The sequence below is a fragment of the Anopheles arabiensis genome, chromosome 2 (genome assembly GCF_016920715.1).
Source record: "Anopheles arabiensis isolate DONGOLA chromosome 2, AaraD3, whole genome shotgun sequence".
NCBI classification, from domain to species: Eukaryota; Metazoa; Arthropoda; class Insecta; order Diptera; family Culicidae; genus Anopheles; species Anopheles arabiensis.
This window is the reverse complement of record NC_053517.1, coordinates 30,152,312-30,165,692: the sequence shown is the minus strand read 5'-3', so window position 1 is coordinate 30,165,692 and position 13,381 is coordinate 30,152,312. Positions and strand designations below refer to the sequence as shown.

The following is a 13,381-nucleotide window of genomic DNA, read 5'->3' as shown; positions in this document are numbered from 1 at the left end:
CCTCACGAAGAGTGGGGATCATGTGTGTATGTGTGGGGCCTACGTATTTAGGAGCGCAGATGAATAAATTAATGTCATGTTTGAGTGGCAGTGGTTGGAACGTTTTGTGCACAGCGGCGCACCGCACAGCCTCTACCCGTCGCCAGTAGTGTAGTTCACGTCATGTTTCTGTATCAGCATTTCCCGGCCACATACTACCGGCAACTGTCTTCGCTACTGCTCTCCGCAGCATCACACCGGAAGAGGATGGTTTCGTTTTTCGTTAGTCAAAATCCACACACTCACACACACAGGCGCAAACTGATGCCTCCCCACATCCACCCATCATTTGTTTTCGACATCCTTAACAATAAAAACCACTAGACTCCGTTTGGCTGCCGGCTCCACGCAACGTTATGGTGCACTTCCCCACCACAGCATCATTTCCTCCCCCCTCCCTTTCACTACCCCATCGCACGCACACACACACACCATCGAGCATGAATTAAAGATGAGATGAAAATAGAACCGGAGTCCACACCATCCCCATCCACCGTTGTGTGTGTGTGTATGATCTGTACGTGTGCTATCGGTTTTTTGGGCCTTGTCCAGCACTTGGCCACGAAAACGAAGCACGGGAAGCTGTGTGCCGGAGCAGGGAATGTGAAGGAGCGTCGTTTGCAGTATGATGGTTTCCGCGAATGCCACATTCATACACTTTTGTTTGCGAAGCGGAAGATCTGTGTGTGTGTGTGTGTTTGATAACAACAACAGCAAAAAAACTGGGAAGAAACGAAAAGGCAAAAGCGATCGATTTACCCAATGTGCAAGGGAGACATGGCAGGGAGGCTCGAAGACTAAGCCCACGAGCATGAGAACCACGTCGTCACACTTCATTTACCGAATATGAAGCTGGTAGACCATTTATGCCGGAATTGGCACTGCCAGCACTGTCAGCTTCAGTTCAAAGACCTTCCTCATTGGGCCGGCTCCAACTACATACCCCTTTCTGCTGCTCGGTCCTTCCGTGCAATGCTAACGGGGTGAAACCGAGCGGGGAATATTAAAACGGAAGTGTGGAGCACGATGTCAGGACTGGGCGCGGGGATGCGGGACCACAAAAGGGGGGGCAACAAGCATTTGGATTAACCATTTTCAAGGTTGCTGCTGGACGAATGGAATTTGCGGCCGCTTCCACTGCATCGTGTTGCTGGTCGCTTTACATCACTTACAAACTGCTGCCACACGTGTAATGTCAACATTATCCATCCCCCCCCCCCCCCTGTGTTGGTTATCCTTGACGAACGTTTGGCGTTCTGAATTCGGTTGCCGTTTCTGCATACTTGGCCGCCTTTAGACATCTTTTCGGTCGATGCGGAGAATGAGTACACATGGAGCATGCAAACGATTTCAATTATCTGCCTTATCGTTATGTGTGACATTTTCTGTAGTATGTAAACCGGAAAGGATGATACGGGTGTGTTTTATCATCCTTTTTTAATCCTTGTATTTAACATGTTTTTTGGGAGCATCTCAAATCTAAATCACGAGTGGCAATACGCTCAAACTAGCTCAAAAGTTGTATGTTGATATTTTTTGTTTTTAAATCTCTTATTTTTTGTCACTTGGTTGAACCTGATCACATTGTAGACAGTGATGTAGATAGCAGTCGGATGGTCTAGTGGTACGTGCAACGGCTCTTGCACACGCCTTTCTAAGTTCGATTCTCGATCTGCGCACCATTTTCCATCTCATAGCCAAAGAGGAGGACATGTATGATTCGTTTTCGTGCCACAAATACGTTATTATACGGTCATAATCGGCATGGAGAAGGGGCTCATAAGTACATGAGCAAGAAGGGAAAACACCCCGAACCCACTGCCATTTCGCTCTTTTGCCTCCGGTGTCTTTTGAAAACTTTTATAATGTTTTTTTTTTAAGTTTAGTTTTATGTAATCCCAGGCCTACGTACTCCATGAATAAAACAATTGCAATGCGCACATACACACTATTGTGCGAGCGCCATCTACAAAAGGAACTCTACGCAACAAAAGGAGGAAAAATCGACTCGTTTCAAGCATGCTGCATTCATTGACAGAAAACCCCGCATTTAGAGTTTTCCTCGCATTCTCGGCGCTCTGTCGAAGTGCCAAATAAGCTCCACACAGCTACACACGGACCTCCCCCCCCCCCCCTCACCCCACTCACATCCCAGCGTGGTTGGTACTATTAGGGAAAGTCTTTTAAAACCCTCCGGCACATTATATGGATTGAATCTCGGGAAAGAGGGTGTACGAAAAGAGTTTTTGTATTGAAAGGTATGCAACCGGCAAAACGGTAACGGCAATGTTTATTCCCTCCTACCGAAAGCGCGATGGAAAAACAAAACTTTTCCTTCCACTAGTGCGCACACACCTGCATGAGTCGAAATAATGATAGAACGTAACGATTGCACTCACAGAAATACACACACACATACACACCACCTTCCAGCGTGTAGTGCCGTTAAGCAGATCTTGATGCTTCATTTAGTGTACACAAGGTGCATGGAAAGGGGTCCGAAAACCTTACAAACATTCTTTACTACTATCTTTCTTCTTGAAAATGTTGAAATACTCTCTGGTAGAATATAACGGGAAGGATATTACACTAAAGCTTGCTTCTGTTTGGGTGGAAAGAGCTTGGTTCTAGCATTTGAGAGCTTTTATATTTATCTTTCTCGCCTGATGCCTCTGCTGCTGCTGCTGTATGTGTTTCTACGACGTGTTTGCTTCTGTCCTGCGAACGGAACAGAAAGAAAAGGAACGTTGCTTTCGTATTATAATAACACTAACAACTCTGCTGCTTTGAACAACTCTGTGTGTAGCGTGTGCGCGATCTTGTGGTATTGATTTTTACGTTTTATATCTTACGTTGGTTTCTTTTTTCTTTCGTTTTTTTTAACAAGCTGCCTTTGAAAGTAAGTATTACCACATTTACGCTTTATTAAATGGAGAAGAAGAGGGGGGGGGGGAGGCGAAACAAACATAACAAACGTTCTTTTTTATCAGTTTTTTGTACGATGATGTTGTTTAAATCGCACACTTACGAGCATGTCCTTTAAATATATAGCTAATGATGTATGCTTTCGCTATGCTTTCTTCCTGTCACCTTGCTTTTCCTATCACTGTACCTATCGCTGCACTAGTTGTATGTATGCTACATGGAATTATAATAGCTGGTGTAATTGTATATACTGGATTAGCGTCTTCTACATTTCGGCATGGTAGTTGATGCTGCTTCACACATTTTCTATCATTAAATGGGAGTAATCAGCGTCGGAATGTTTCACTACGAAGTTCCAGAACCAGAATCCAGATCTAGTTCGATTGCACAGTGACTCGTCATAAAAAAAGAGTTGATGAGCTTTACTCGCCCAAACCACGGGTGATTTAATCAACTTCAAATTAATCACTACCGTGTGCATCACCGTTCCCTAATTCTGTCTATGACTCTGGGCACCCCCTCCCCCCTCTTTCCAGCTTAAAAAGAGAGAACTACGAAAAGATAAGAATGAAGCGTACAGACAAACAAACAAAAAATCCCGTTTCTCCCACCATCCCGTGGCAGCCAGCTAGCCAGCTTCATGCACTGTGCTCCAAGAAGTGTGTTGGGAACTTTGGGATATGTGTCTCGAATTTCTCTCACTCTTGCGCGCCTGGCGTTTTACGCTGCGCTGTCTAATTTCCACCTCTTGAGCACGTCACGAAAACTCGTGAGAAGAAGGCGTCCGAAGGCAACGGATGATCGGCCGTTATTCGCCTGATGTGTGTATGTGTGTGTGTGTGTGTGTGTGTGTGTGTGTGTGTGTGTGTGTGTGTGTGTGTGTGTGTGTATGTGTGTGTGTGTGTGTGTGTGGGGGGTTAGGTTGCAGTCTCCTCACGGTGTTTGTCGCACGTGAAATTCCCAAGCTTCCCCTTTTTTATTTTCTCTTTCCTTTCGTTTGTTTTTTTTCTCTTCTCTTTTATAACTGTTCTCAGCGTCTTTGGTCCAACCTGTGCCATAAACTTTCTGTAGTGAAAAGGCTGGTTAGTGGTGTTGGTGTGGACGCTTTTGTTGCATCTCCTTAACCCTTTGATGCTCTAGGTAAGAAGAGAGTTCGTGCTGCCGAATAGCAACTTTTAAACTACTCCACTACTGCTATTTTATTCTTCACAAAAGAGGAAAGTTTTCTCTACTGAAATGTTTTGCCAAAAATAAGTTACATCACAAAAAATAAAAATATTTTTTTGGCAGCTTCACCGAACAAGTGGTTTCCATCAAGTGAAACCAAACTTCCTTTTTTTCGCTCACAACGCGACAATCTTTTCCAGGGTTGAGCCCTGAGCAAGACTGTTGAATCGGTTTCCGAGCGATGCTTTCCGTTTTTCTCCCCACCACCGCGATCTCGCTCTTGCTCTCTCGCACGCTGCTCCACCGCTGGCCCACCTGTAAAATGGGAAGGGACGGGAAAAATCTCACACACACCAACACACACACACACACACACCGACAGAGAGCAAGCAACACTGATGACCGCCAGACTAAGCGAGAAGCCCTCCAGCGTGAATGGCGCACGGCGGCCTTTTTGCTCCATGCCCACAGTCGGAGGAATTGGAATCTCGTTGCATTTTGGAACGGTTTTCCATCGCATTCGGTTGTGTCGCGATCATCGCGCGTTGTTGTTGTTGTTCAATGCTCCTTGTGATCGTTTCTTAGCGTCTCAATGTGCTTTCGATTGGTGTGGTTTGTTTATGTTTTGTTTCTGTTTTCTTGCCGTGAATTTTCAATCATTTTCTTTGTTTGTTGCCTTTGAATTGCGCAAGTGTGTGTGTGTGTGTGTTCTGCATTTGCCGAGTGTGTGTGTGTGCTACTTCAGGGCGGAAAAATGTGTCGCTTAGTTTAAATCGTGATCAATTTGCGACCATCATTCGATCAATGTCGATGTGTGCCTACGAGCCACAGAGCGTACGATCCCGTTCCCGCCTCTGTCTGTCAAATGGTGTTCCAATGGTTGCTCCGATGCGTTTTTGTCGATTAAGTGTCACTGAGTGATCACACCCCGAGGGGAGGAGCACGGAAACGGGGAAGAATCTGTCAAGCCCCCGTCGCTGTTGTGTGTGTGATGTCAATCGATCAAACCAGCTGATCAGCTCCAGATCAGAAGATCAAACAGCGGAAAGAATCCGTTGGAATGAGTTACTTCATTAAGACCACACCACACTAATTTCAATCCAGTACTTACGGTGTTGCGTTCTATTTGAAAAGCAATACCACTGTGAATCATCCTCTCCCTCTCTCTCAACCAGTGATTCACCAGTGATACCAGTGTACGGTTTCCGGTTTATTGTCGGGAAAGTGGTGGGCCCGTTAGCGGATTTTCTAACCGAGTAGCATTATTTACTTCCCTAGACACATACCAGCGAGGGGCATTATCGCGTTGACATAATTCGAAGCTCTTACAAACGTGCCTCGCCGATCGTGTGGTTGTCTGGAACTGCTGACCTGATTGCGCATGCCAAAAGCAACCAGCGCCGGGCAGTATAGATTGAGCGAAGCTGCACGCACACCTGTCGTCTAGAACACGGCGTAAATAAATTGCGTAGGGTTTTCGTCTGCCAACAAGAAGTGCCTGTCCGTTGATGATATAATGGTGGGGATGTGTAGTTTCAGAGTGGTTAGCTTCGAATGAAATCATAATTGAAGTAGCAATTGCTTGCAAAACTTGCAAAGTGCTTAAGCTTAAAGAGGAGGAATGGGCGCAAGATAAAGCATCTGCAACAAGTCTCACATCTTAAGGGCGGTAATTGCAAGAGTGTAGCGGTGGTGTGTGTGTGTGTGCGTGTGTGTAACTGTTGGTGTGTAGTGTGTCAGTGGCCAGATTCCTGTTTCTTCTAGCGGCTGGGTTATCATCTTGTTTCGGGAACGAGCAGTAACAGTTACACGGAAGAATCGATGTTGATTTTTTATTATGTTGAGGTATGTGTGTGTGACTGTACAAATTTCATGCCATTTTTTTGTATCGTTTTTGACGAAGTGAGAAGCAAGATAATTACGACTGAAGACACTTTATGTCATAATTAATTACAATAAATTTCCCATTAATTCGCACCTCATTAGGCATAATAGTGTACGGCTATTTCCGTAATTATTCGCTCATTAACGACTGAAAAGCTAGCTCTCTCCATGTTTGAGGAATATTATTTTTATAATTTACAGGGAAATGATCGTGTAACAAAAATTGTACATTATCCTATATTTAAGATTTAATGTATCTTACAGGGTTTTCCAGGAGTTCTCATAGCTGTGGGACACTTCCTTGACTCTTTCTTAAGTGAAATGAACGTAATCTAACAGGAATTGGACTCTATAGCATCCTTGTTGGACAAATCCAATAAGAATTTCCTAGAAGCCTCCAAGAAGAGTCCAATTCTCAACATATCAAGTTCATTTCCTATAAGAAAGAGTCGAGAAAGTGTCCAACAACTATGAGAACCCCTGGAAAACCCTGTAATGGACATTAGCATAGGTTCTTGTTCAGTCGAGATGCAAGATTTGAACCCACATCGGGCGTGTTATTATTACGCATAAAGCTATATGTAAAGCGATGATCGCTTGCTAGCTGAATACGCAGCAGCTTGATTTCGACACTTGTTGCTGTGCTGCACCGTATCAACTCTTCGTGTGTCTTCGTTAAAAATATCGCCGTTTCGAAAGCAAAATCATCCTCCGCCATGGCGAAACGCGCGCGCCCATCGTTCACGCGCGGAAATATTGTATCGATTTGATCTATGTTTATTCGCCATTAAAACATAAGATTCTTGTTAACACGCCACTAGTCCGTTGCAGCATCGAACCTCCCATCCACTGGCCCACTTTTATCGCTCGCGACTGCGCATTGGGAGGTGAATGAGAAGTTAAACTTCTCACACGATTGCAATTTTAAACATTTACTAATCCACTAGTAGAAAACATGACAGCAGGGAGAAGAAGCATCACCGTTTCAAAATTGCCTGTACATTCGTTTCATCACACCCTCAAACCTTGTTTTTCGAAACGAAATGTTTGGAGGTTGCGCTGGAATCCATCCGACAGTGCGTAAACTGCGCAAACAGCTGCGTGCACACCAGTGGCTCAGTTAATCGGTATTTGGCGCTATTTTTTCTCCCCATGTGGCATTTCGGACACATACACCACTTTTACGGTAACTTCTACAACTGCGCTGACGACCAATTTGTCATCGTGTGCACGGTTAGTGTTTTAACCGCAAAGCATCCCCCCGTAGCCGGGGGTACACGAACCCTCCAAGGCAAGGTGCTGTTTTGGGTCATTTGTGTGACAGAAGCCCACCCCAGTGTTTCTTAGCTCCAGATGCCTTCAAATTTGTCTAACCACAGTGCATTTGTGCATCTCTACCCTGGAAAGGGGGTATAAGATGAAAACGACACTGGTCGTCGGGTGATGCAGTCATGTTGCTGTGAGGAATATTTACCCTTCTCCATAGAGTCGTATGCATCATAACTCGCTCCTCACTGCCATTGCGCCACAGTTCAGTTTTAAGTCTGCTTAAGGCTCAATTTTCCTCCATCACCAAGACTAACGGGGGGGTGTCTCTCTAACTATGGTTCTGTTTTTTTCACAATCTCCAAACACAAACCACATTGCTTGAGTGTGTGAGGTGCATCTTTCATGGTGGTGCTGCTACCGTTTCTCGCACTCGCATGTGACACACAGTCGAATGCAACAGCACACCCCAAAGAGAGAAATGTGGCAAGAAAAAAGGTGACTTTACAGATGTAATTGATATATAGTTGTTTGTCGATTTACCGAGACGACGACCACCACCACCACCACCCACTCACTCGCCCGTCCGTTCCCGCCCGTCAAAAGACAGCCAGGAGAGGCGCTGCGGCTGCTGTCGTTGAGAAACTGCTGTCAACTGCGAAGTGAATCAAATTTCATCGATTGTAATTGTATCTTTGATTTCGGAGTTGCTGGTTGAGAAAAAAAACGTCTCTTCAAGCAACATTACAACAGTTATCTGTTATTAAGGGCGAGGGATGATGCTCTGTTTAATATATGCGTTTTATAATGAATTTGTGGAAACAGTAGCGCAGCATCCAATTACAATTCCCCAGTTTCCTAAGCTCCTCAATCCTTTTGCTATATTTTTAAACAATTTTCTCGTGAACTCTCTCTCTCTCTCTCTCGCTCGGTCATCAAGTTATCTAGTGCGCGGCTGCTATATTGCGCCGGTGGCAGAGTTTTACAGTGTGGCAACTTTATGAGGTGTATCATAAATTGCAACCTTTCCCCCATGCTTTATCTTTCCTCTCTCCTACTTTACCTTCATCTTCTGCTGCAAAAGTGCAGAAACACATCGCGAAAGGGTAGCGCGAGACTGAACGAATTGAATTATTATGTCATGTGTCAAGTGTTTACTACGGTGTTCCACATCCGAGGTTCATCCGAAATAAAGGCCGTCCCCGTGCGTACACTGGGGTGTGATTAAGTAACAAAGCAAAACAATAATCATTCATAAAAAGACACGGCCCTCAAGCACAACCCCCGGTGGTGGTGGCTAGCGAAACAGTTACAAGAAGTTAATCGTCGGTATCATCGTGTCCTAGTTGAGGAGGGATGCTTTTAAGAGGTTTGTTTTACTTCGGATAACTAAAACGTCTTGCAAGATAAATGAGAATGTTGTTCAGTCGTCTTGCTTTCACTCGATCCTCCCTTTTTGGGAAGGGGTGGAGGGTCTGGTTGTGCGAAGAAAATTCGCTCTCCATTTGGGTGCCATCAATTCAAATGACCTTCTTTTCACACTCAACTGCTCGTCGAATAAATCACTGTTTGTCCGTTTTGAGGATGAATATTTAAAACCATGGATATTAATTATTCCCGTCAGTATCTCCTTCGCTCGTTGAAGCGCCGTTTTTTCGGTGTGGAAATTGAGAGAAAAGCTATCCTCTAAAGACTAGCACGGTTGGGAGGGAAAAAGGCACACTCAGAAAGTGCAGACGATTCAACACTTCAATTCTTTATTCTTTGCCCGGTTCACGCTTGATTGCTTGGTCAAGGGCAGATGATTGAGAAGAAAAACCTCTCCCATCCAGCCGCCTCTGCCGCCGCCGTGGCGTGGGCACCGCGTTGACAGCAGTGCCGAAACACCGATGCCAAGAAACACTGTCGGGGCTCGCCGTCAACGTTTTCGTGATTTCAAAAGCAAGCTGAAATTTGACCTTTTTTTTCCACCGGGACCGGCAACAACGGCGGGCGTGTGTTGTGTGAGACTAATCATCCGCCCGTGAAAAACTGCCGCCGGTGTGAGCACACAAATAACGGTGATCGGTGGTTTTGTTGTTGTGTGTTTGGCTGCTGGTTTGCGCGCTGTGTGTGTTGCGGTTGGTTTGATTCCGAATCGTTTTCAATTCCGTTTCGATTGATCGAGTATTTGCCATCCAATGTTTGACCATCGACACCCGCGTGCGCTCTGGCTGTTGTTCCCTCTAGAAGTTCCTTTTGTTCGATTCGTTCGTCTGTCTTGAGTTTCTGTTTGCATCATTGACTGTTTTCACATGCATAAGGAATATAACCAGTAGACAGTAACGATTGGGGGAAAATACTCGTAAAGCAATCGTGGGGGAAAAGGAATAAAGTAATTTTAAATTTGAAAGATCCCAAAATGGACTCGGGAAGAAATTTTAAAACCTCAACTGTTTGAATAATGATTTTACTGGCAATTAATGTTGCAGTGAGTTCGTATTAACTTTTCTCTTAAAAAAAACAGCCTCGCAGCAATCGTAACTAGCATCATAACCATGATTCTAACTTTCCATTCTAAAATGTTTTAAACAACTCGTAATGCTGGCATTTGCTCAAGTTTTATGTTTCTTCCATTACAAGAGCTTCCCCTTGTGCACTCTTCGCCACTCCGTGCTGCCGTGCTCTGAGAGGTTAATGTTAAAAATTTAAAGCATTCAATGTTCCCTTTAACCCCTTTTGCACGGTACATCGACGGCTGCTGCAAGACAACGGCACACACACACACACATCATGAGAAACGCACTAACGGAGCTCGAGACAAAGTCCCGCCACACACACCGCACGCTCCGCAGAAGACGAGCGACGAGTCGTAGTCGCGTAATCGTGATGGGAATGATAATAGATGGTAAAGTTACCGTTCCTTTTGCGCCTTCGTGTGGGTGGAAACCTAGGGGCACTAGCAAAGGGTGCCTGGCGGGCCTGTCGGCATGTTGTATCTCTGCTAGGATGTGCAAGGGAGAGAGAGAGCGCGAAAGTCCCAACACGATGCTAGATCTTTCGTTTGGGCAGTGTTCTGATGATGTCAAGAAACTTGTCTTCACTCAGACACGCCGACAAAACCACTGACGGAAGTCGACGCGGTGGAAGGGAGTGTAAACTAAAGCTCCCTCGTAATTGAAACTAGAATATGCATAAGAACGGTTCGTTCACTCTTGTTTTTGCTTTAGAACAACCGCACTCCGCACTCTTGGCTGTGTTTCGCTCATCAGCGGAAAAGCTTTGTGCCAGCAGCGCGCTGCGTTCGCATTTCCCCGTTGCGTGTTTCTATTCTATTCTATATCGCATCTTCTAGCGGTAAGTTATAATGAGCGGCTCGTTAAGGGGGAAAAGCAGAAGGATGAAAGCATGATGTGCCCTTTAGGGGAGGGGGAGGGGGGTTTCTCGTGTGAATTGTTTCTCTTACGGTTCATTTGAAAAACTCATGTACCAGGAAGGGGAAATGTACCGGGGTGAGTGTAACGTTAGTGGCACACAAGTGCTATGTATGGGCTGGGATTAAATCACATTTAAATGACAATCTTACTAGCCTCATTTTACATTTACACAGTATCGTTAGTGGGCTGCTTATGTACGATTATATTTTGTTTTTTTTTAATGTTCTTCATCCACCGTTAGAATTCATAAATTATGTGCCAAATGAAATAAACTCTTTTTTAAGCCAATTTCTTGCCGAGATGACAAACAAACCTTCTGCATTGTATTTCCGGCCTTCGCTCTTTAACCAATGCACAATGTATCCAACGCAAGCCGTTCATCCCACACACACGCAAGCGATGCAAAATCGTTTTCAATTTCACTTTCAAATCGAAAGACTTGCGGAAGCCTTTGCAAGCGACGAACGGAAACATATCTATTAGGCCCAGACAGCATTTTTGCCCTAAGCTCGAAGGGGTAGCTGCTGCATGTGTGGTGGAAAGCAAACGATTGAATTTCCAAGCGTATATTTATTGCGCTGCGAACCGACGATCATCGATCCTTGCCGAGCGAGAACGAAGCAAATAGCAAGTTTATCTTTTGTCATTTTTTGTATTTCTATCGTTTCATTTTATGAATGTTGTTTGGGAATGAATTGTAAATGTATGCAACGAGAAGTACCAACTATCCTTACTCGAATCAAACTGCTCTTGTCTAAGAGGCATTTGCTTGTCGTTAAGTCAATGAGCGGAAAGCGTAACTTCCCAGCAAATCCCATAAATTGTAGTCCCCTTAAGCGACGATGAATCGCTGGCCTACACTCCCTATCTTTATTTCGCTCTCTCTCTATCTCTCTGACGCTCTGTAAACACCCGCCCGCCCTGTGGGAGGTCCAGTGTCAAAAGGCAAGACATAGGACGCAACTTTCCCAACCGAACGCGGGGAACCGTTCCCGATGCCTCTAGCCACACTGACACCGAGAGTGCGCAGGGAATAAATAATCGCAATCATAAAAATAAGTACGATATTAATATTAATCGGAAAGCTAACCATCAGCAACCCAACAATAACAACAATAACACACACACACAGAACACACACTCGAGCAGAAAGTCGCTCACAGTGCTGCAGCACACACTATTTCGTACGAAGCAGCACGGGAACGGGAAAAACCGAGCCTTCTTTTTGCAAATGTGCTTCGCTCTCGTACGCACGTGGGAAGTAAAAGCCATTTCCACAGCAACACAAAATCCGCACACTCTTAATCCTCGACGTCTCTAAACAAATGAAAGGGAAGAGGGTCTCTCTCTCTCTCTATCTCTCTCCACCACGTTTCCCCTTGCGTAACAGACCCCCCCCCTCCCCCACTCCAAAACCCCCTCCACGCCGTGTTTTGTGCCCGGGACTGTGGCGACACTTGCACTTTTCTGCACCACATGCAACGATGGCAAAGTGACGTGACGGGGGGGCATGTGCGACAGGTTTCCCCCCGGTGGCGTTGGCAGGGGGGGTGGAACAGTTCCCGTTTAATCCAGCGTACGCGGAAACGGCTTAACCTGCTTAGCGTTTGCTGTCAGCCCACGAATACGTTTGACCTGGCTGATTTTATCCCCCGCCTAGACCCGTGTGCCTGAGTGTGTGTATCCGTTGGGCTAAGCGTGCCTAACGATGGCCCGGGCCCGGCATTTGGCTTCGTTACGATAAAGTCACGTTCCTGTCCTGAGCCTGCTTCTTCTCTGGTCGCGCTCAAACTCGCGCTAGTTGGTTTCCGCGGTTATTTGCGTGCATATGCCTTCATGATCGCAATGTACACAGGGTCACAGCAACTATTTGCTGTTTTTTTACTGTTTTGATTAATTGAACAGTTTGCTAAATGGAATGGTTTATTTGTTCTATTATTTTAAGCGATGTTTTCCATGTTAATCTGAAGCTTAATACGTCTTTTGTTAAACATTGGAACGTTTTGTTGTTAATGTCTTAAGAAGGAACAGTTATAGTATGCCATTTGCTCGCTTGTACGATCGTTCAGTGCTCTCAAATGGTGTACACAGTAATCACTTATTCGATTGACCATTATATGACAAATTGTACGTACCAAGCGAAAGGGCTCACACCCTGTTACTTTAATCATTTCAACCCCGTACCCGCAGAAACAGCGATTGTAAATTTCACAACGCTCCAAAGAATTTGTATCCATGTTTCCTTACTCAGACACATTCAGATACACACACACGGACACTTCCTTCAATCCCATTTTCAATGCAGATCCTATCGGCATATCATTCACGAGCGTGACATGCGAACTCGCCGCAAGCCTGCGATAAAGCACATCAAACGACAAGCAGCAGGAACCTCCCTGTTCGTGGCAGTAGCCGGCACCAGCACTCCATCAAGGTGCTAAGTGTGCTGAAATGGGCCAGACGTGTACGGGAGAGAGGTGAATTATGTGGAATCGGCCAGGAAACTGTCAGCGCGGTTTGTGGTGAGGAGTGTGCAACTGTGCAACGATACTGGATTTTGTAGCATTTGCTTCAATCACAAATGGAACTCCAAAGGCACACACACCCCTGATTTCAAAACCGGCCGATGGCTACTGTTTAAGGGCAATTTCGATCGGGCTCGATCGAAAAGATTAGTAAGTGCC

At 45.3% G+C, this 13,381-nt stretch overlaps 1 protein-coding gene across 9 annotated transcripts in view; it reads left to right on the top strand.

Moving 5' to 3' along the window:
• LOC120896761 (serine/threonine-protein kinase PAK 3) overlaps window positions 1-13,381 on the top strand; it is a 53,762-nt gene that overhangs the window by 20,132 nt on the left and 20,249 nt on the right. For 6 of the 9 annotated variants that reach the window (XM_040301174.1, XM_040301179.1, XM_040301173.1 and 3 more), the window contains exon 4: window positions 2,927-2,938. The exons of 2 other annotated variants lie outside the window; for them this stretch is intronic. In XM_040301174.1, the coding sequence (XP_040157108.1) occupies window positions 2,927-2,938 (12 nt within the window). Of the gene's footprint in view, window positions 1-2,926; window positions 2,939-5,833; window positions 5,977-13,381 lie in introns of those variants that run through there. One more of the 9 variants, XM_040301181.1, reaches the window with a different exon arrangement.